The sequence below is a fragment of the Copadichromis virginalis genome, linkage group LG15, assembly GCF_057382275.1.
Source record: "Copadichromis virginalis isolate Kocher_CV1m ecotype Utaka linkage group LG15, C_Virginalis_male_GT1.1, whole genome shotgun sequence".
Taxonomy (NCBI): Eukaryota; Metazoa; Chordata; class Actinopteri; order Cichliformes; family Cichlidae; genus Copadichromis; species Copadichromis virginalis.
This window is the reverse complement of record NC_140632.1, coordinates 25,916,962-25,940,157: the sequence shown is the minus strand read 5'-3', so window position 1 is coordinate 25,940,157 and position 23,196 is coordinate 25,916,962. Positions and strand designations below refer to the sequence as shown.

At 42.7% G+C, this 23,196-nt stretch overlaps 1 protein-coding gene across 2 annotated transcripts in view; it reads right to left on the bottom strand.

The window, feature by feature from the left end:
• adgrg6 (adhesion G protein-coupled receptor G6) overlaps nt 1-19,872 on the bottom strand; it is a 101,561-nt gene extending 81,689 nt beyond the window's left edge. Inside the window, exons 1-2 of one of the 2 annotated variants that reach the window (XM_085432697.1) lie at nt 19,618-19,872; nt 11,863-11,963 (exon numbers count right to left, since the gene is read on the bottom strand). In XM_085432697.1, the coding sequence (XP_085288823.1) occupies nt 11,863-11,963; nt 19,618-19,619 (103 nt within the window). In that variant the 5' untranslated portion in view covers nt 19,620-19,872. The remainder of the gene's footprint in view (nt 1-11,862; nt 11,964-19,617) is intronic. The other variant, XM_085432696.1, reaches the window with a different exon arrangement.
• Between the last annotated feature and the right edge of the window lie 3,324 nt (nt 19,873-23,196).

The window sequence follows — 23,196 nt, the reverse complement described above, 5'->3', positions numbered from 1 at the left end:
GCATTCACTGTTATCGCTCCATTGCTTTCCTCCTTTCCCACCTACAAATTGAACACAGTTCAGTCCAAACACCGTGCACACTTCTTCCAAATGAAGGCACAACAGCCTACCATGCTGGATGAAATGTAAGAATGCCTTTGTGGTCAGTATCAGTCTGCAGTATAGAGGAATCTGAATCATGCTTTGTGAAAATTAAACTCACTTTAAGAATCTGTGAGAAGTTCTTCAAATTACACACGGGACAAAACTTCAAAAAGGTTTGAAATTGAAGTCGCTTCCCTCAGCGAACACTTCAGATGTAGCTTTTTAGAGACAAAACTTTGATAAATGCTCAACAGGTCACAGGTTTTTCCAGCATGGGTTCAGTTTTAGAACTTGAAGTGTTTTTTTTGATTACAATCTAAGACTTTTTAAGATCCGACTACAAAAGAGAAACCCAATCAAGCCTTGGGTGCGCTTGAAAGGAACTAGTCATTACAAGACCATCTCATAATGCAAAGCTGTACCAGACACCCGTACTTACAGGCAGATGTCATCGAACAGACAAAGAGACAGGATTACTGGCAGGAAATGTTGAAGCGGTCTTTCTTCATAAGCGGTGATGATGTAGAGAATAAAAACAGAGAGCTTGTTTCCATCTTTTTGAGAGTAAAACCATTCTTGGCCTGTAATATTCAGATATTAATTTGTTACTCAGGTTCTTGGTGACTTCATTCAGAACATCAGACGATAGAGTTACAGCGCTGGTCCTGATGTTCAGACACATTTTACTACAGTAAAATGTGTACAGTCCTTAACTGCAGACTTAGTGAAGTGCAGCACTAATTATTATGTTTTATTATGTTTTGTTTGAGCCAACCTCCAACACTAATCCTCACTCACTGACCCACATCCAAACAGATTTACTTCCAAGAACTGATATATCACAACCGTGACGTTCCCCTTGATCAGGAGTTCCTGAAACTGCTGATAATTTTACACCTTAATCAGGTATTTTTCCAGGAATAAACAGACCTTATCAGAAGTGAATTTATTGCCTCATTCTACAGTTTAAATTCTTGCACAGGAACTGAGATCCTTATAAGAATTTCTGTAATCTGAGGGAAGGTCCTGCGGTTGAAACACAACAACAAACATGGCAATTACAGAAAGAAACATTTGTTGGCCAATCATCGGTCAGAAACAGACTTGCCTCTCCTCCAAGAAATGATGATTTACAGCTCTAACTAATTTGACTCTGAGCATTTCCACACACATAAAATATAGTTCTTTAATGATCTCGTCCCCATAGAAAAATTGTTTACAGGAGACTCAGATATGCTGGTTTCACCAGCTGACAGCCAGCTGACAGACATAATCTCTCCGGTGTGTCTGGGATCGGACATGCTCAGAACACCTCGCCCAGGAGCTGCCTCTTCCAAAGAGGAAAATATTGACACTGCATACAGAGATATTTCAGACAATATTGAGTCAACACAGTATGTCTGTTTCAGTTTGACACGGTATATGAGCTCCATAGAAAACCCTTTGTTTCCACTTTGCTGTGAGAAAAGTCAATTATTCAGCTGGACTAGTTACACAATGACTGCACTTACATGATGCCTAATATTTTCCATAATTTGGACAACCTATCAGGGTCTTTCAAAAGATGCAAACAGGGTGGCTAGCTCAGACCCCGGATTTCAATCCATCGACAGCTGCTCTCTTCCAGCTTCAAACATGAACGGCACACACCTGAAGCACTGAAATGAGCACAGATAAGCTCGCCCGAAGCGCAATAATTACATAGTGAAAGAGGAATTTTACTTTTTTTTTCCCCCCACGTTTTCTCTTTCTGCAGGTGAATACTGAATCACTCTCCCAGGTGTTCCTGCTCCTCCCTCACATCATCCTCTTGTCTTTCACTGGGAGATAATCAAGACTGGCATCCGAGAGTTGGGGGGGAAGGTAGAGCTGACTGAAGAAGGGATGATGTGTAAAACAGGAGAGAGGACAGAGTATCGCCTTGTTTGCGCTCAACAAGAAAATTGAAGGCCAAAAGTGACATCATCGTCCAGGTTTTGTAACTGGGCTCAAGTAAACCTTCATCTCTGCCCAGCTGCTTTTAAAGCAGAGACGAACACAAAGTAAGAGCTTATTCACACGACTGAAGAAAATACATACCGCTAAAGTTTACAGCACAGGACATTTGGAACATGTCTCTGGTTTGAAACAGTAAATAGCACCACACAGCAACAATTCAGTTCATTTCACTATTAGTTATTTAGCACCAAATCACAACAGTCACATCAAAGCCCTTCATATTATACGGGAAAGACCCTACAGTGATACAAAGAAAACCAAAACAATCATATGAAGCATGCTCAGTAGGAGATATATATGGATATGCTCCCGTGAAGGTGGGGAAACAGCCAGCTGCTGAACACCTCATCTCAACTCCCACCAAAAACCATCAATCAGAGAGTCTCATGCCAACCAATCAGACTGAAACTGAAAACTATCAACAGAATACATTTGGGTTTTCTAAGATGAACAAACGGATGTGAAACAGATATTTTCATGGCATAAAACTGGCTTTTCTTTTACCGATGCTCGTGTTATATGGAACAAACTTGCTGGACTCTCTGCAAACTGAAAGGCTTCACAGCAACACAGTAACTCTTTAAAAAAAAGTGTGGCATCGTCTGTGCTGCTGGATAAAAATACTTAGAAATATCTTTATTTTGCAGTACTCAGTCAATTTCATAATCAGCACCTTTTGAGTTTGAATGATGCATTTTCAGTAGTTTCATGTTAACGGTGCACATTCTGCTGGAACCTTTAAAGATCTGTAATGAAGATTAGAAGGGGCGGATGTAATTTTGCTCAGTAATGTATCAGCCCACTATTATGCTCATTATTTCCTCTGATTATTATTGGAAAAGAGTGAGAAGAGTGTCCAATAAACAGCCTCAAACTGACGATTAAAAACAGATCAAAGAGGAAAAACAACAACTTGTCACGTCAAGTTAAGCTGGAAGCGAAACACCGTTCATTTGTTCATTTTCTGGTCAGATTTCTTATTTTATAGTATAACCAAGCATCATATTTTACACTGGTTAACTGGTTACTGTAACCGTGAAATAAATATGTACAGCACAAAAGGTGTAAAGTAAATGTACTTAGTTACATGTGCAGAAGAGAAAACAGAAAAAAAGTGAAGGTAGAGATAAAAACTGAGGGATGAGGGGAGGACGCCAAGCTGGCTGATAAAATCTGGACCGTCCCACAACCACACACCCACATCATATTATGAAATATGTAGGAACGACCCTTCCCCGGCCTCTCGCTGCCTCCAGAGGAACGACTTAACCGAGGAGGACCGGAGGATCTTATTTAAACGCGATTTCTGAGCAGTTAAAAATCTTCTTTTAACACAAACGCTACTTCGTGTCTTTCATGTCTAATAATCTTTTCTGTGATTATGTGTATTATGAAGAACACAGCAAGATGTGTGCACAACCTCAGCTGCTCCTTCTCACGTCTCATCGGCTGCGTTGCATCGATTCCTTAAAACCACACACCGAAATTTAATAATAATAATGTATACTTAATTGATCCCCCGTGGGGAAATTCCTCTCTGCATTTAATCCATTCACACTGTGAAGCAGTAGGCAGCCATTAGGCGCCCAGGCTTGAAATCATTTCCTTACTGTCTAAAAAATTCAGTACACCATAATTATGATTAATTAGCAGTGTTGGTGGAGGGTGACATTAACAATTTGCGGCTGCTGATCCCTGATAACGTTCCGAGCCCAGACGGGACAAAAACTAATCACAGCGAGTCAGCGGCAGGAAGGAAAAAGAAATTCTGGTCAGGGTGGAAAAGATTTTAAACGTTGTTCAGATGCCAGCAGGATGCTGGAACGCACGGAAACGTTAAGAAAAAGAAAACAGAAGAAACAAAAGGCATGTTTGTGGGAAATGAACTATTAATTAATCATATTTTGAAAAACTTTTTGGACTTCATGAGACTTGAAACTCTTTTTTTTAAGATGAAAGCTCCAATATCAGAGCACACTCCTCACTTCAAAGAACAAGTTTTTTACATATTTTGCTGACTAATCATTAAAACAGGACCAGATTTTTTTTTTTAAAAACTGGATTTTATTTCGTGAGTATGAAAGGTTGTCTGTCTCTGTGTGTTAGCCTTGCAGCAGCCTGGCGACCTGTCCAGGGTGTACGCCTCTCGCCCTACGGTATGGGCTCCAGCCCTCCACATCCCTGAATTGGATAAGCAAAATACAATAAATGGATGGATGGATGGATGGATGGATGGATGGATAGTTTAGGAATCAGTTTAGGTGATTCAGGCATGTCATGCTGGGAGCAGACGCGGGACTCGCTGGACAGATTCCATCTCTCTGCAAGACTGGAAATGACCGTGCTCCCCCAGATAAGCTGGAGGAAGATTTCAGGATAAGTGCTTATCTTAGATGGCTGCCCCCACAACTCAAATCCAGACAGGCAGTAGAAAATGGATGGTTTGAAACAAATCACCAGCAACTCAGGAAGTCTGAGCATTATGTTGTCAAACGTTGTGGTCATACTGTGAGATCTGGGAACTGGAATCACAGTCAGAGTTGTGTTTGTAAGGTCGAGTGTAGATGCTCCGCTGTCAGGTCAGTGACCGAGCTGAGCAGCTAGGAAGGCGTGCTGCTTTTAGTTTTGGCAAGTGACAGAAAGCACATTTCTACAGCTTCTGGTTCCATCTCGATAAAGCCCCATGTTCACGTCATCAGATAAAAACAACTCAGCACTGTCTGTCAGCCTGTGCATTTCACTCAGGCTTCGTGTTTATCAGTAAGAAATGGGGAGATAATTGGTAAGAGCAACGTCCTGATGGGAGTTGCTCCGTGAAGCTGATACGTTGCATCATTTTCAGTCAGTGCAATACTTTGGTTCTGCAACAATAGTTGTACTGTGGTGCAGCACTCGGAAGACTTGCGCTCTGCTGAGTGTGTGGAAACTTCAGAGCTTCAGAACAAACAGCAGAATACATTTACTGGAACCTCACCAGACCCACAGCTACAGCGTTAGCTTGTGTTTGGAGGGCACAGCAACTTTAAACAGATTGGCATGTGACCCTTAACGGACTGACGTGTCAGAGAGGAGAAGGCCCCACGCTGCTGTCAGACCAAAGGTCTCTCTCTCTCTCTCTCTCTCTCCCCCTCGCTCGTTCTCTAATATTTACAGCTTCCTGTGTGATTGGTTCAGAGCTGCAGTTTATCAGCCGGTCAGCAGCAGCACACACATGTCGGTTATGTGTTTGTCACCAGAAGAACAGCGACCACCGCTAACCCCTGTGCACATGTGTGTGTGTGCTGTGGTTTAGGACTGCTGGGAACTTTACGAGTGTGTGTGAACCTCGCGGTTTGGCTTGCAGCTGCTGATGAGGTATGGAAAATGCATTAAACGTACTCTCTCCCCCCCCCCCCTTCACCTCTTTCCTCTTGCTCGCCCCTCGCTTTTCTCTCTCGATCATCCGTCCCTCTGTCTCTCTCTCACTTGGAGTTTGAATTTTTCAGTTTAATGAGTGTTATTGGCAGAAACATGGAAAACATGGACAGCCAGCAGTTCCCTGCTCTCGGTCCTCCACTCCTGCATTTCTCCTTGAACACTGAAATCTAAGAAAAACACTCACATGGCCAAAAGTCTGTGGATGCCCCACTTTTCCCACGGCTGCCGTGCAAGAATTTGGCCAAACTTTGGTCCCATCCGATGCCACTGGCACCCAGAGCCGGCGCTGTCAGAGTAGTTTGAGCGTGCATGTTTGTCAAACCCTTGATAATAAGCTTGCAATGACTGTATGCAGTCTGTACTGGGTGCACGTTTCTGAGGAGACCCAGCGGTTGCGGCCATTTGTGCTTATTTTGACTCGTGAACATGAAATATCTCTTTAAATGAAAATTAATCCATGTAATTTAATGCTGTAGAAAAACAAAGAAAATCCTTTCTCTCAACTCAGTTTACACGCCGTTATAGAACTACGTCCAGGTACAGTGCTCTAATGCAAGCCACACTGATGAACATAAACAACTTTCATTTCTGCTGAGGTAACCTTCTGTCAACATTTCCAATGGAAATAAAATAAAAATAATAAAAACAGCAGAGTCGGGCTGACAGAGCCCAAACCTGCACAGATGAGTCTGTGGGCACCACCCACTACACCTTCATTCAGACACAAGCTCTGAAAAAAGCCATACAGTGAGGAGAAAAAGAAAATACACTAACAAACCAAGTTTCAATCAAACTGATCCTCTGAACAAATGAAGTAACCAGAAAGATACAAACGAAGCAAACAACCAACAAATGTTTGATTAGTTCATTGGCCAAAAGCTGAACAATCAGAGGAAAACATAACTGGATTACAGGAAAGTGTTGACAAACAGAGGATTGAATCAGAGTACAAAACACCAAAAAAAACCTTTCCAGAGCTCTCCTCTGTTTTTAAACAGAACCATAAAACCATGGAAAAATAACCAAACTAATCACTAAACACACATCATTAAACACAGCGGCTTTAATCTATAAAACGAAACTTTTTAAACTCCGTTAGGCTTCAGAACAGGTTTCTGGCCCAGTGTTGTCTAATTTGGCTCCAAATCGAACGTGAAACTGATTCCAGGAACCAAACCTCCCTCACACCACTCACAAACATTGGGTAGGTTAAAGTAAAAAACAAAAAGACGTCTGTAGGTGTTAGAGTGATGCCTGCGACAGAAAGACATGCATGGATGTGAGAGGATGAATTTCTGACCTCATGGGAATGAATGAATGAAAGCATCAGAGCATGATCGCTGCTGACATGCTCTCCACGGAATAAAAAATAAACCAGATGGAAAAGATATCTGACTGCAGGCTTCAGGAACATGGCGGGTGGTTCTCGTTAATGGAAGCATGAAGAAGAGGAGGCATGCTCCAACACAGACATGGAAAATATGAAAAAACAAAGTGGGATGAAGCGGGACGCAAACGATGGAAACTCGGGGAGAAGAAGAGACAAAATGAAAGATCACTGCTGTCAGATGAAAACGCTGCATCCCTGGGAATGCCGGTTTTCCCATAGTTTAAGCTTCGAAAGAATCTTTTACACGTGGCTCATTTCTTTATTCAGAGGAACGTAGAGCATGAGCACTCCCTCAAAAACGCAGCGTCTTTTCCCAACAGCAGCTGAACACAAAGAGAACATGAACAAAGCAAAGAAACACAAAACGGTCATGTCCACGAGCCTTTCACAATAAAAGGCATTTTCACAGGGAAAGGAAATGCAAGCAAGCCCCATGTTTAATTAAAATAATCACACAAACAACTGAAAATGACATTTAATGGATGATTTCATGTCATTAGAAGCACAGATTCATTGTAATTAAAGCAATTATCACAGAGCGAGCAGCTTTAATCAAGGAAAAACTTCACATTCATGTTCACTCCAAAGATTCAACGAGTGAACAAAATGAGACTGAGAGTGAAAGCAGACTTTACTCCGCTCTGAAACTCTGACATTTAATCATTGTGCAGTCGCTCTGACGGCTGCTGAGGGCCTTTTATCGTTTTGCTGTGTCAGAGGAAGAATTTTGTGCTGCGTTGCCCTCACAGCTGCGAGCATTCAGGAAGTCCTCCACAAACACTGAATGATTCCGGTGTCAACTGGAGGAAGGGTGGTCAAAACACACACAAAGATCCATGTTTGTGTTCTACACCTGTGAGCACCTTAATGACATCAAACAGTCTTCACTGCCACACTTTCGTGTTTCAGCAGCGGTTTCGGTCTCAGGGAGGTTCTCTATGGTTGCAGCGACGTGCTACTGATGAACATAATGAGATTGAAATAATCTGTAGGTGCAGCTTCATTTTGATTCCTTGAGCTTTAGTTTCTCCTTTTCTGTGTGTTTGCTGTTTTCTTGTTATGATTTACCAGTTTTATTTCATTATCTATGATTACTTTCAGCTGTGTTTCCTGTTCCCTTATTGCCTCCTGTATGCTTTAAAGCAGCGATGGGGAACTCCAGGCCTCAAGGGCCTGGAGGTTTTAGATGTGCGTTTGATCCAACACAGCTGATTTAAATGGCTAAATTACTCCTCAACATGTCTTGAATGCTGTGTCCGAATTTAGGGGAAGGATGCTCATAAGGACACTACCTACCTACGTCACAAGGTAGTGTCCTTAGATGGACAGGTAGTCAGGAAGTGAGCAGCTGTGGACAGCCCCCTTTTTTCTCCATAGAAACTTTATTGAACAAACAATGAGTATGCAACAAAACAGATGGGCTGTGGACAGCCTTTTAGCCTTCAAGTCTGCCCTTACTTCCGTGTTTTTATGGTCACTAGCGCCACAACTCGAAAACTTTAAAATGGACCCAGAAATGTCGCTCCGTTTTTTTTGTACATTTGTAATTCTCGAGGAGCTAGAAAAACCTTATCGTCGTCGCCGGCACGTTTTGTAGCTTAGGCTCAACAGAGACAAACATATGCAGGTAAAATAATTTCCTTTAATCTACACACATTTAGGAATTACTCAGCTAATTACATGGATAATTGAATCATTGCCGGTGTTGTGCCAAAAAGTGCCTGCCAAAACTGATTTCCAATGTTTCCGTGTGTAATATCTTTATGTATGTTGGTAAATAGACTTCGGTGAACAGGGTTCACAAAGCGGTTATATAATTTAAAAATGACCTGTTTTTCAAGTGTCTTTATAACTCTGTGTTATTGTACCGACATTATAACCAATCTGATCTTTTTTGTCCACTTAAAGTATGTTTACAGAGCTGTTGATATATTTGTTGCGCTGTCTGCTGTCCACTTGACCAGATTACTCATAAAAAAAAAATTTTCAATGTCAACATTTTTTTTTGAACTGGATAAATAAAGGATATTTAAAAGTCTGCCAACAACTGATTGCAGCTTCTACCTTGTTACAGGAATGTTGTTTGTGGCTCAAGGTGACTTGATATCATTCACGAGGGATACATTTGACATGTGTTTCACGTATTATAGACCAACATGTTATTCATAGCAGTTTAAATACGAGCAATCAGTTTTTGGCAGACTATCATTTTTTGGCACAACACCAGTCATTCATACACATGTACTGTATTGTATAAAATATATAAACCAAAGGTCTTTGAAACTTATAGAATCTAATCTTTGGTTTCTTTTACATAGCACTTTATCAAACTGTTGTCTGCTACAGAGTTACAAGTATTATACTAATAATTTAGCATCCACCATCTCCTGCTTGCATATTTTTGAAAACATCTTAGTGGTGTGGCAGCCACGAGTGAGCCAGCCTGCAAACCCTGTGGATGGACAATGCAGTGGACAGTGGGAGGAAGCATCCTAAAGCTCTCTTTGCAGACCACCCTGTGTGATTCTCCACTCGCAGACCAGAAAAGACAAACTGCGGGTCTCAGTTGCAGCACCCCATCCATGTCTGATCTTGCTCGGGCAGATTCAGCAACACTGCCAGAGACTTCCTGTAATCTATTACAGTTGTGAAAGAAACCGTCCAGGAACAGGTCACTCAGATTAATCCTGTGTGAACAACTGAAAATATTGTTTTTTCATCTTTAAAACTGTTGTTTAATTCTTGTTTAAAGCTTTTTGTTATTTACTTTATTGCTATCAAATAAATATCCAAGTACTATTGTTCAAAGTTAGCATTATGTTCATACATGTTACAAATACCTGTAAATCAAATTGAGTTCAGTGACAATTACTGTTTTAATTAATTAATTTATTAATAACATAAAACCTCTACACTAATGCAACACATATAACAATGTAACAAATATATCCAAATAAATTAATTTCTTAATGCATAACTCATTTTGGAACTAATCTTTCTAGAAGTGAAAACAGTCTGTCCATCCTCTCCCTGCTCTCCTCTCCTCAGCCTCTGCATTTTCAGGAGAACGCTGCTAATAAAGTTACACAATTACACAGTACATTCACGTTTATTATTATATTTACAAGATACCACAGTTTTTGTCTTGGTTGGACCATTTTATGTGGTTGTATTTATCCGCGACACCTTAAAGGCTCCGTGTCTGACATAAACCAGTCTGTGGCGCAAAAAAGGTTGGGGACCGCTGCTGTGGGGTAATAGGACAGCATGAGGGTTAATAGGACCGTATTCATATGAATATGATGTGTAAATTGATTTATTCTTGTACCTCCACGCCATAGCGGCCCAATTCTTCACCCCAGTGAAGAGGTGATCGTTTTCTCCTCATTTTAATAAATTAAGTCGTTTGGTCTTTGTTCCCCATAACATGTCACCAATTTAAAAAAAATCTAAATTAGCTGTATGTAAGCGGCAATACATGAAAAACTGCGGGACCCACCATACAAGCTGGTTTACGGTTATTTAAATAAAATTAAAAAAAAAAAAAGTCTATGCAGATGCCCAAAGCTTAACAACACGACCGCTATAACAATTTAACTTTTGTACAACCAGATTTTCATATACTTACATTTGAAAGTGTTTTCTGCTCCCGCTTCGACCCCCGTCGTTATCAGAAACAAATCTCCTCTATGACCAGCAATGAATCCTGGGATATGGTAGGACACGAAGGATACATCGGACCCATCCTTAAAATTTGTGGAAAAGTAAGACGCATTTGTCGCCACATTTTGAGTACTCTTTGAATTCGGACAGCCTTTGTCGCGTTGCTGTGACGTCATTGCCTCCAAATATGGCATTTTAAGCATCCTTCCCCTGAATTCGGACACAACCAAAGTAATGAGGCCTGGTAATGAACAAATCATTTATTTCAGGTGTGTTGACCCAGGGTAATATCTAAAACCTGCAGGACACTGGCCCTTGAGGCCTGGAGTTCCCCACCCCTGCTTTAAAGCCTCAGGTTGCTGGTGTGCCTGTTCATGCCTAGTGTATCCACAGCCCCTTTGGACTATTGGGTCACCTGAATAAAGGTTTGTTTACTGTTAATTCATTCTGTACCTGAAACCAACATCGTGACATGAAGCCCATCCTCCCTGCACTAGCTCTGTGTTTATCAAAATCCTGGATCTAATCCTTCCCCCTACCTTTTTCTTTCTTTTCCCAGGTTGACACAAGCATGAAGTTTTATATATTGTATCTGTGTTCACGCTGTGAGGTTTTCTACTTTCAAATAGTAAAAAGAAAAATACAGCCTTCTGGGTCGTTTTGCCCCTCGCACCAAGGACTGCAGCTCAACTCTCAGATGGACCCGATGATTTTTACACTTCCTCGTATGTTAGCTCCAAAGTCGAGCTGACCGTAACTCAAAGAGGTGATGTTTGCATTCACATACACAAACAAATAAATTCAATTTTCATGATGGTTTCGTGTTTTGTCATCAGACGGCATCGCTCTGTAACTGAGAACACTGATGCCTGTTCCTGAGCCTCTCCTGCAGAGGTGACCTGCAGGCGTTTTCCTTGTGTTTTAAAGTGCGAGTGAACGTATTTGTCATGTTCTCCATGTGGGTGCTGCTGTGGCTGCAGTGGTGAACTCTTCAAAATATCCACGCTGCCCAATAACACAGCAAACATCACTAAAAACATGTCATCAGGAAGTAACCCAGTAACTCCAACTACTGCCTGAACACACACTGCAGTTGGAGTGTCTTCAGTATTCAGATGATTACGGTTTTATTCCTGCTCGCGGTTTAGGGGTTGAAGGTTTATTTATTAGAATATGTGTGATTTTTTTTTCCTGTCAGTGTGACAGCTGTGAGGGCAGCACGGCTTTCCTGCTTCAGTGAATAAATAAAAGTAAGATCTATTTGTCCTGGATTTTCCCATTCAGGCAGAGTTAAAACCATCGAGTCCTACCGTGTCTGTGCAGGGTCATCCACAGCAGAACCACCGGGACAACGTGACGAAGTCTCCACCTTCCTCCTCTTCCTCCTCCACCTTCACCTCTAAAGGTCTCCCTGGAAAAGCAGACGAAGAAGGAAATTTTCAGCATAGTGCATTCCGACTTTTTCATATTCTGAACATGAATCCTGTTTTTCTTGGATGAAAACTCCACATTTTATGATTCATTTGCTCTCTGAACCATTTTCAACTTATTTGCTGTCATTTTTCAGTCCGAGCAACAGAAAAGCATCAGCGGGAACAAAGAGCCTTCCACTTCGCTCTAGAGTGGGTGGAGTGCAACTTGACCTGATGCAGATTTACAAAAAAGGAGCTTCAAATGCTTCTCACCAGTCACATTCAAATGTGTCCTGCAGCCCTGAAACTGACGAGAGACCTGTGAATAAACGAGTGACTGCAGATCACATGTGTTTGCGTGTCAGACAATCACACCCCCGGGGAACCAATCAAACTGCTCCAATGCAGAGAGAAGCTAATGAGAGGACTTGTTGTATCAAAGAGTTTCACTTCAGCAAAGTGAAGCAGCTTTAAAGCAAATTCAAATCTTATCTCAGTTCATTCATTAAGTTTTCCGCAACAATGGCTCAGGACCTATTAAGGGTCACAGAGGGCACAGGAACAAGCCCGACCTATGGAGACCCCATCGACAACACACAGAACAAAAGCATCAGCTGACGTCCACGCCCCAACGGGTCGGAGGTGTTATAGAGGAGTGAGAGTTCATGAGAAGACTGAAGGTAGTTATCCCAACAGGACTGACTTCTATCCTTCAAGGAAATGTTTAAATAAAGCCGACATCAGTGGGTTAAACTGTTTATATTACATATCTTCAGTCAGGTACCCATACTCTAGGCTTGCTCTCTGTGGCATTCTTTGCAGCATAACATTATTCAAAATCAAATTTAATATAATCAAAGAGTCACTTGATTTGCAACTTAATGAAAAACTGTGGAAAGTCTCCAAATTAAAAAAAAGTCCAATAACACATCTGAATGTGTCCGTTTGGGAGTATTTCAGTCCCACACAGGGATCCAAACTAGTCAGCCACATTCAGGAAGATGTTCCAGGCACAGCGTCAGCACACCTTTGTTTCATGTTTTATTCACCCATCAGCTGGATCCTGCCAATCTATCACACACACACAAACACACACATCCACTGTCAGCCATCTGACACCTCTTATTTTCCTGACGGCTGTGAGGTCGGGACACTTTTATCTCAGCACAGATGAAACCAAAAGGTCGAGCGAGGCTGTCATCTATACTTTATCAGGGTTAACCATCCAGTGATCCAAATCTCAAAGGCCTCTGGGAGGAACAGCGATGTGGAGACCCAGCTCGTCTCTTCCTGATTTAGTCTCTTCCTGCAGTTGAAACGAATGTTTACATTACTCACACACACACACACACACACACACATCGGGCGGGGGTATCTAATTGACATAACGCTTTCCCTAGCCCCTTACCCTAATCCTAACCATGAAAAATGAATGCCTAACCCTAACCAAACTGTAACCCTGCCACTGAAACCACATTTTGAGTCTCAAAAATGCCTTCAAACCAGGATTTTGATCCCCATAATCGCTGTTGGTAACACACACACACGTACACACACACACATGTATACACACACAGCAGTGCAGGATGCTGAAACCACAGTCACAAAGGTTTTCTACCAAAGTCCTTTCCACAGACACACACAGTGGGTTTGTGGAGGTTTTGTTTGTCGCCTGTGTATAAATTATAAATAGTAATAAATACCCGCAGCATCACACAGACAGTCTGCTTATTAAAAGCAGGATCTTATAATCTGCTCCTTCCACATATCCAACTCCAGGTTTGCTTGAATCACTGCTAATGAAGTTTCTCTGGATAATTCCTCACTTAATCAATTATTATTAATTATTAAGAAGGCTGATAATTAACTACTCTCATTATTAATATGTATATTAATATGTATTTATTTGTTTATTTTTGTTTACGATCTACCAAAATATCCTACTGCTGTTTTTTTGAATAACTTGAATAACTTTTAATGCACCTGGGCTCAGCAGACAGAGGGCCAAGTGGCAGATGACAGAAAACATGAAATTACAGCGGTTTCAAGGAAGGAAGTGACATCATCTGTGCACTATGTGCTTAACGCAGTGAAGTGAATCTAAAGGTTGTTTTCGGTGTCTCGGACGGTCCCTCATGACTCTGGCTGAGTTGATTTGATTGTATTTTGTTGTCTCTGTTGTCAGGAGACTGTAAAATGCAGAGAAGTGACAGCTGTGCTAAAAACTGAGCAAGAGCATAAACTCGGCTCCTCTTTCATGGTTACTGAGTTATAAGATCACGTAATACTAAACTATGAATCACAGCAAAAATGACCCGAAGACCGAGAAAAGTTGTTCACAGCTTAAAAATTCCGAATGTCTTTAAGTTTCAGAAGAAACCACGGCATCTCCACAACAGCCTTCAGGTTGTTCTCTCAGCTGTTCATTAACCCATTGGACACTTAACGGCTGGGACTGCTGGGATCTTTTTGTGGCTCATATTTATCAAAAACACTTAAGAAAGGTATGGCCCCCAGGTCCTTGTGTTTTCCTACCAACTCCATGATGTTAAGACCAGAGCTGTGTGGGAGCGAGTCCTTGTGTTTCTATTGATACTGCATGTATCTGCCAGTGATTGGTGAATTCCTTGAAGAGGCCAAAGCCGCCCAAGATACACCCACCGCACTCCTATATATGCTTGCCATGACGGCACATGTAGCCAGCATCCTCCTGAACTTCACTCAGGCAGTACTGCCACATCTGCACCGATCCAGGAGGTAGAAGTGAAGAAGGTTAGCATATTTAATGATAATGGCACACACACTTTGTACTGTGTGGTCATTTTGGCGAAGACCAACATGTGGCTAGCAAACCTAGCATGGTCTCTAGAACAGCTTGATGATCAGAAATATATGAAGCCTGCACGGCACTTCATTCACTCTGTGACTGAACTGATTAGGACTTTGGTATTGATATCCATCCCTGTGCGAATCCAGAAAGAGTACGCTGTGAAAAGCCTCGATCACATGGTTGATCCCAGCTACTTCAAAGTTTCCTCGTCTGTCTGTGCACAACCAAAGACAAATTTTTTCTCACGACAAATTTGGCCGTTGATGTTTCCAAAGGTCCAGAATAATGTGGACCTGAGCTGTGGACTTTGCCGAAGCTACACATTCAGTGAATATTCAACGGTTTAACGCAGCAAAGTTTTCTCGTCGTCACCCTGTCTGAGCTTAAACTGCTAAGTCCTCATGCTGAAACAAAGTCACGTCTCTATGTGCGAGGCAGCAGATGGCCTGAGCGGTGTGTTTGAACAACTTTACATGGCAGCTGCACACTTCCTCTGTCTCCGCAGATCAAACCAGTGAATTATTCAACACACTAGGAAGAAATGAAAATTGTACAAGGTAGAGAAAGCAAAAAGACGAGCAGAAACATTTCGGTCTCTGGGAACTTTTAATTAGAATTTTTTTCATCATTTGATGCAAACTTGGCCGTCCTACTACTGGGAACAGTTCCTGCATCATAAATATTTAGAGCAGAGAGAACAGAGCTCGATTTTAATTTCATTGTTCAGCTTTGTTGTGTCCAGTGCTGCAAATTCATGCAGCTCCTGACATTAAAGAAAACTCGCCTCTTTGTCAAGTCATGCGTCTTGTTTTCTCGGTCCTCCTCCTCCCAGCTCCATCTCCGCTGTGGAAATGGGAGTGAATGACAAGAAGAGCGAGGTCAGCGAGCAAGGCGGTAGAGGGTGGGGTATGCAGTCCTTAAAAACACTCCTCTGAGACCCAAACACCTTTCAGACATCATGTAAGACAAAGTCTGGATCTGTGTGAAGACCTTTCTGTAAGTCAGAGAAAGAAGTATGGATTCTCTTATGAAGTAAGAGAAGGTAAACAGGGACAAACTGTTTGACTCTGTAGATGAGTGTATTATATTCTAGAGATGTTAATCTAAGATATTTGTGCTCTTTATTCTTCTGCGTTGGCGTGGCGCTCAGATTTCTGTGTCGTGCATGTGTAATCAGTCTGTTAAACAGGCGCACTTGTTTTCTATTCTGTCGGCTTTGGGGGTGGAGAACAAAGTCATTCAGGATTAAATCTCCATAGCAGCACTCGTCTCGCTGCAGTATCCCAATATTAACAATTCTTCAAACTTGGTGGAGGTCTGAAGCCCACACAGGAACCTGTCCTTTCAACACTGCAGCCAAGTTCTTGTCACGCACACGGTTGTAAATCTAATTTATTGTGAGAAACTGCTCTAACTGCCCTCCTCAAACATGTGTACAGAAGATCAGCTAGAGCTGCCTGACGCTTGATTTATGGCCCATTGTTGTGTCCGTCTGACCAGCCTGCATGGAGAGGACGACGCACACTGAGACGCACTTAAACGCAGTCCTCCAGCAGAACAAGAGCATGACGCCTCTGAGTGATGACGCTTTGCATATTTTGAACTCCAATTGGCTGAAATTTTAGCCTGAAGCAAAAGGGAAATAACCACAGCAGAGATGACTGTGAAAAGGAAGAGCTGCCGAAAACATCAGCGCTGCCCGCAAGCGCAGATGCAACGCGCTGACCGGAAACAATGCCCTCCAATGTGGAGCCGTTATTTCTGACACAGACGCTCTTTGTCTGCTGTGAAGACGGCAGAGGCGAAGCTAAACGCACCAACAGCAGCACGGACCAGAGGACACACAATTCAGGCTGTGCAACACAAGTGTGACAACAACAGGTGGACGATACCTGTGAAGGAACCACGGGGTGACCAGGGTGACATGTTTAGCAGTTTTTAATCCAGCGATGACATATTTATTTATTTATTTTATTTACAACAAAAATGGGTAGCTCTTAACTCTCAGAATTTACTGCTTCATTTTCTTTGTGTAGTTTCCATCATATTCAACCAATATGCTTCACTCTTTAATAATGGCATTCATAGGATATTCAGAAAACTTGATCTCTGACCTTGAGGTCACTGATATTCAAAATCATCATGAGATTTTTAGTAAACGGACAACAACATGGCGTGTCTGATATTCCCTTTGCTTTTAGCTCCGCTTTGGTCTCTGCTCGCTCCTGGAAGCTGCGCTGTTTGATCAGCTGCACTGCAGTGATGTCTCTCTGCTTTATGCAAACACGTACAGATGCAATGGAAATGTGCCGCAAAACCAAAAATAGGGCCTAAAGCACACTAAATGTTCCAAAGATCTGTCAGCTCGGTGCTGATCCTCAGGGGGCTCCATGCTGGTGACTGATTCTGCTGTTGTATTTTAAGCACAATCACAGCACTTAGTGTGGACAGCTAAAAAAAACCTACGCTGCTCATTCACAGCATGGAGCTCTTTTTTGACATTATGACTGTTGTTAATTACTGGAAGGCATAAAAACATGTTTTTGGAAGTGGAAGAGTTTTAAGATGTCCAAATGAATTTCACACATGATGAGCTCATCTTCATAACTCGGTGTAAACAGCTCATTATGATTTATTAGGCACCAGCATAACATTTTAAATGAAATTAGCCTTCAGTGCCGAATCCGTCTTTGACTCGGTCCACTGACACAAGTACTCATCACAGGGATTTATTTTTTCCTGTTTTTTAATGCATGTGTGCATATAGCAGTTTCTAGGGTTTAAAAAAGGAAGCGACTTAAACCTGTATTCTTTCTCATGACCAGCAGGGGGCGACACCTCTTCCTGCACAAAGAAGTCTGTCGGAAAACAAGCCTCCCAGTCTCACCTGGGACCTCGTTAAACACGTTCCCTGTGACTTTACTGTTCCACTCACTCATTTTCACTTTTATTATATAAATCACAATGCTTAGTTTGTAAAAGTTTGTGCGCCCGTTTCACGACGAAAAGGGGAAACGAGGCGAGCGCCTCTTTCTTATCCTACCAAATGTCACCAGGCTCAGACTCACGGTGCAGGTGGAGAGATCAGATCTTCCCCTTTAGCTTAATTAAAGCACATTCCTCTCTGCTACGCCTGACCGCGAGCTCGTTCTCGCTTATCGCCGCCGTCTGGATTTCATTCTGTTTGAACATAACTTTCATTTTAATATGTACATGTATCAGGGCTCCTCAGTACACCTGGAGGATTGGTAACTTCACCTCACACACAGACACACACTTCCCGTCATCAGAATGTCATTTGACGTCACCTCGCGCCTCCGTTTAAAGGCGGCCTGTTCGGCGCTTCACCTTCTGGGACCCTTGGTGTGTTTTTGGCCGTATCGCCTTCGCAGGTTGCGTAACACCTGGCAGTAAACAAGACCCTAAACAAGACGCTCTTTGATAAAGTCAGAACTCGATAAAGAGGAATCCTCTCCCTGCAGGGGACTGCGGAGGCTCTGAGGACCTGTGAGGATGCATCTTTCATTTCCTCGAACATCACTGATTGGTTCTGGAGTCACCGCCGTCCCATCTTCACAATGAAACACGTTACTAAGGCACAAAGCCTCCACAGCTCCTGTCATGCTGTGACACACAAACATGACCCACACCAACAGCATGCTGGTGCAGCGGTCACCATGCTCGTCTCTCTGGGTTCAAATCCAGCCCGGGGCCTTTCTGTGGGGTTGGGATACCCACTGACTGTAAATGCCCCTCGGGTCTCTCTGCGTTAGCCCTGCCACAGACTGGTGACCTGTCCAGGTGGACTGGGAGCTGGGATAAGCTGCATGGACAGACAGCATCATCTGAAAAACAAACTACTTCACTGACTGAGCCGGCAAACAGAAACTTTCTACACGGTGCCTCCAGGGTCTTTTGGTGCGTTTTGCTTTCATAACGTGTGCGCTGTCAGACTCACACGCACACCTGCACATATGAAGCACGGGTGCTTATTTCACTCTACACAATACAAAAAAGTCCACAAAGTAATCAAAGACTCTTCACAGACTAATCTTTTATAAACTGTGGTAATTTAAAAGCAGTTTTATTAAAGAAAAACAAAGTTTCCGTTTTGGTTCCAGTCACGTTTCTACACTTTTCCATGGGACTCTGTTCACAGTCCGAGATTTTCTGATTCCTAAACAAGATCTTAGTCCAGTTTATAATGATCGATCTAAGAATTGAACTAGTTGAAGTATAATCGAGGTGTTTTAACTGTTTAAGCCAAGGTTTAAACCCGGGACTGTCCCAGCTGTGCTCGCAGAGTTTTTACATGTTTCAAACATCACGTCTTGTTCCTCACAGGACTCAAGTTACGTGCTAGACCTGGAGAGGTCTGATATATTAGGCCTGTGTAGTCTGATCTCAGGGTTTCAGACAAAAGAAAAAAGAAAAGAACCCAGAGGAGTCTGTGCGCTTTCTACACACACTGACCCGCTCCCGCGCGCACTCCGTCTCTATCACCATAAACATGTGCACACATCTGCAGTCAGCAGCATCATGGAAACAGATCTGCTCATTTTCCACAGGAGAACTCAGCTCAAAGAAAAGCACACATGATTTTCCTCATTAACGGCGCGTCCATCAGAGCTGAAGACTCAGCTAACCAGGAGCCTCTCCACGGAGGCTGCTGTGGATCCACTCTGTGGATGTCTCACAACCGGGAGGCAAAAACACAGAAACACTCAAAGTGAGTCTCTGAGAAGCTTTCAGAGCAAACACCAGACAGCAAACCCATCCTACACGAGTCTGCAGCTGAAACAGCCTCACACTTTGTGACTTACATGTTTCACTGGAGCGGCAGCTGGTCCCCCCGCAGGATCATTCTCCCTGTCCGGTGTCCGAGGGAAGGTCTTCTTTCCTCCTCTTTCTTTTCTCCCTTTTTTCCTCTTTCCCTTTTTCTTTCTCTGCTTTCCAGTTTTTTCTCGCGCTGAAAGTTTTCAGACTCCAAATCAGCAAATCCAGAATGCGCCCAGGACGCGCAAAAGTCTCCAAAGTTTAGAGAGTGAGAGGGAGGGCGATGCAGAGAGAGAGGCGGGGAGAGCGAGGGGTGACTCGCTTTCCTGACCCGGACTGCCCGGCGAAGGAGCGCGAAGACGTTTCAGCTGAGGAAAAACACAAGCACGGGCTTTTACTTCAGCTCAGGCTGGAATTTATACGATTAATCTTCCGCCCAAACCATCAAAATAAAAGCTGTCTGACAGAACAAACAGAACAATCAGCTGTCACACTGAGCACGGCCCCACCCGCAGGTCTCACCTGCTGGAGCAGATCCTGGAAAATAAAGTACAGAGGAGACCATCAGGCTTTTATTGTGAAAAACACACTGCGCGCGCGCGTCATCCACAGGTGGTTCACACATGACAACAACATGAGAAAATAAAAATAAGAAATCTGTCTGTTACACAAACAGGTGACCTCTGACCCCTGAGACTCAGCTGATCATCAGTGCCATGGTAACAGGAGCCTCATCCTGCCTGTGAGCTTCAGGGCTGTGTGTGTGTAGATGTTCCCTCAGTGTTGGCTAGCTCAGTTCCATCTATTTCTTTGTTCCTGACAACTTTTAAAGTATTTTAATTCTGCTTGATGTCATTTCCAGCCACGCATCAATTTCAGAGCTGACCGCTCATTTTAAACCAATGTTTCAGTGATGAGGTTAGAGTTTGTGCTCCAAACAGCCAGGCGCATAGTTTTTTTTTTTTGCTCTTGGGTCCATATGAGATCACAGAGGGCGAACTGAGCAAGCAGACGACACAGCGTTCATTTCTGCATTTTCACTTATTCGTTAATGACTTGCAGATAAATGCTGCTCATTACCAGCATGCATTGTGATTACTCGCCCTTCAGTGGTCAGAATGTTCTTGGTCAAGGGAGGACAAGGAGCGCGTGCAGATGAGTGGAAACAAAGAGCTGCGCGCTGCATCTCATTTGCCTCTAAATGTCAATCAAGACGAACTTCCTGCCTGATAAGAAGTTCGGGAGCTGCACGGATTTGCATTCTGCTGGAAAAACTCCTGAGGGAGGAGATCCCTGAGGGCCAGGAAACGCGTCTGATGGAGTCGGCGCACAGACATGATGACGCCTGACGCAGCAGCAGGTAACCGCCCTGTCCTGCTCCCAGCTGCATCCTCACTGAACCAAACTGGACCCACATGAGTCAAAGAACTCCATCTGCTCTGCCCACTCTTTCTAAAATGTTCTCTTAAACGTGCTCCGAACTCGAGTTCATACCACAGATTTTTCACACAGTTTGGGTCTCAGTGGTCTTTAGCTCTGGTAAAAGTTTTCATGCTGTAGTTCCTGCTGCACAAGCGTACACTTTACCTGTGTTGGTACTAGACTTTGTTCCAAAGGTCGGCGGAAGCTGAAGGTGTAAAGGCACAAACACCTGTCAGGCCCAAATTTAAAGCTTTAACAGGATCAAAACAGGTGAGTTAAAAAAAAAAAATGTTCTCAGATATTTCTGCCATGAAGCTGGGAGTCTGGAGGGCGCCTCAGGTGGACATTAGAGGAACTGCAGCACACCCATCTGGCCCTACTGGCTTTACGTTTCAGTCCTGGAGGTCTCACGTCGACAAATATCTACAACAGCGACTCACAGCTTTCAAAGTGGGGCCCTCTTATGAAAACATCAGCTTCGGGCTCACAAACTCATGCTGCCGTTTAATGAAGTAAGAAAGTTTTCTGAGAGCAAAGAGACAGAGAGAAAAAAACGTGAAAAAGGAGCAGGCTTATATAATATTAATAAAAAGGAAACAGTTTGTTCCTGGCAGATCCACCAGAAGAATAAAAGCACTTTTATGACAGAGGACAGAACAAGAAGTACAGTGACTGGAATCGGCATGAAAAGTTAAAAACAAGTCTTTCAGGCTTCAGTCTGTTTGTCTTCCAAATATAGAAGCAGCAATGCTTCAATACAGAGAGATTTAAAAAAGCAGATGAAGACATATGAACAAGGAATGAGGAGGATGCACTGATCACAGGTCTGATTCTTTCCGAATCTTCATAATAATCAACAACATGCTGAAACAATAACGATCTCGGCATTTAAGACTTTTCAGGTTTGAGGAACTTCACCTTCAATTTTTACCATTAAAGAAAAAACTCAGTGACTCAGTGTTTTATCAGAATGATGATTAGTTTGATAGAGAAGTGCATTTATGTCTGATGATTAAAGCGTACTTTCATCTCTCACCCTGTCTCCCCGTCTAAAACAAAACTCACTCTTCTCTTCCAGTGACAATCTTTATTCGTGGAGTAAGTAAAGTAAAACAATCGGTCCTCCAGCTTTAGTGATCTAACATACAGGAGGCCTCTCTAATAAATCTTAGAGGAAGCGGCTAAGGCAGGTTTATGTTGACATAGAGGAACTCTTCCTGTTATAAAGAAGCCGGTGATTCAGGTTCTGGAGCAGCTGTGGGTAAATCAGACCGTTTGAAACAGAAATCAAAACAGCGTCTGCTTAAAGCAGGGGTGGGGAACTCCAGGCCTCAAGGGTCAGTGTCCTGCAGGTTTTAGATATCACCCTGGGTCAACACACCTGAATGAAATTGTTCTCCACCCTTTCCTTTACCTACCAGACCCTTGTACCGCAGGATTAACCTGAGTGTCCCAGTCCTGGACGTTTTTTTTTGTTTGTTTGTTTTTTTTTAACTGGGAGGATCCCAGGCCTGATTTTTGTTGATGTATTATAAATGTTCTTGTTTTATTGTTATTTACTTTATTCTCATTAAATACATATCCATTTGAAATTTCATGTTATGTTCATACATGTTAAAAATACCTGCAAATAAAATGAGTTCAGTGACAATTACTGTTTGTTTTAATCAAATTATTGATAACACAAAAGTTAAACTAATGCAACACATATAACAACATAACGAATATATTCAAATAAATACATTTCTTCATGCATAACTCATTTTGGAACGAATCTTTCAAGAATTGAAAACAGTCTGTCCATCCTTTCCCTGCTCTCTTGCGCTCTCCTCTCCTCAGCCTCTCTTTGCTGCCTCATGTCCTTTCTGATGAGGTCTAGCAGCTCATCATCCCTGTGTCTTTTCCTCTTTCTCCTTGTTGTGGGTGGCTGACTCACTTCCTCATCACTTTCGTTTTGGTCACCCACTGCTGAAATTAGGACAGTAGGCCTAATGGAAAGCCTTTGTCCTATCACCTATCACATTCATGAGGACACTCCAGTGCCAAGTACCAACAGTGAGCTTCCCACTGACTCCCTCTCCTGCGCCTGGATACTTGCAATCCTAAAGGCAGAGGAAATCAAAAAAGACAGTAGACAAATAAAAACAACACAACGACTCTTAGTAATTGCACATTTATTAATGTGCGTTCTTAAGAATTATCTT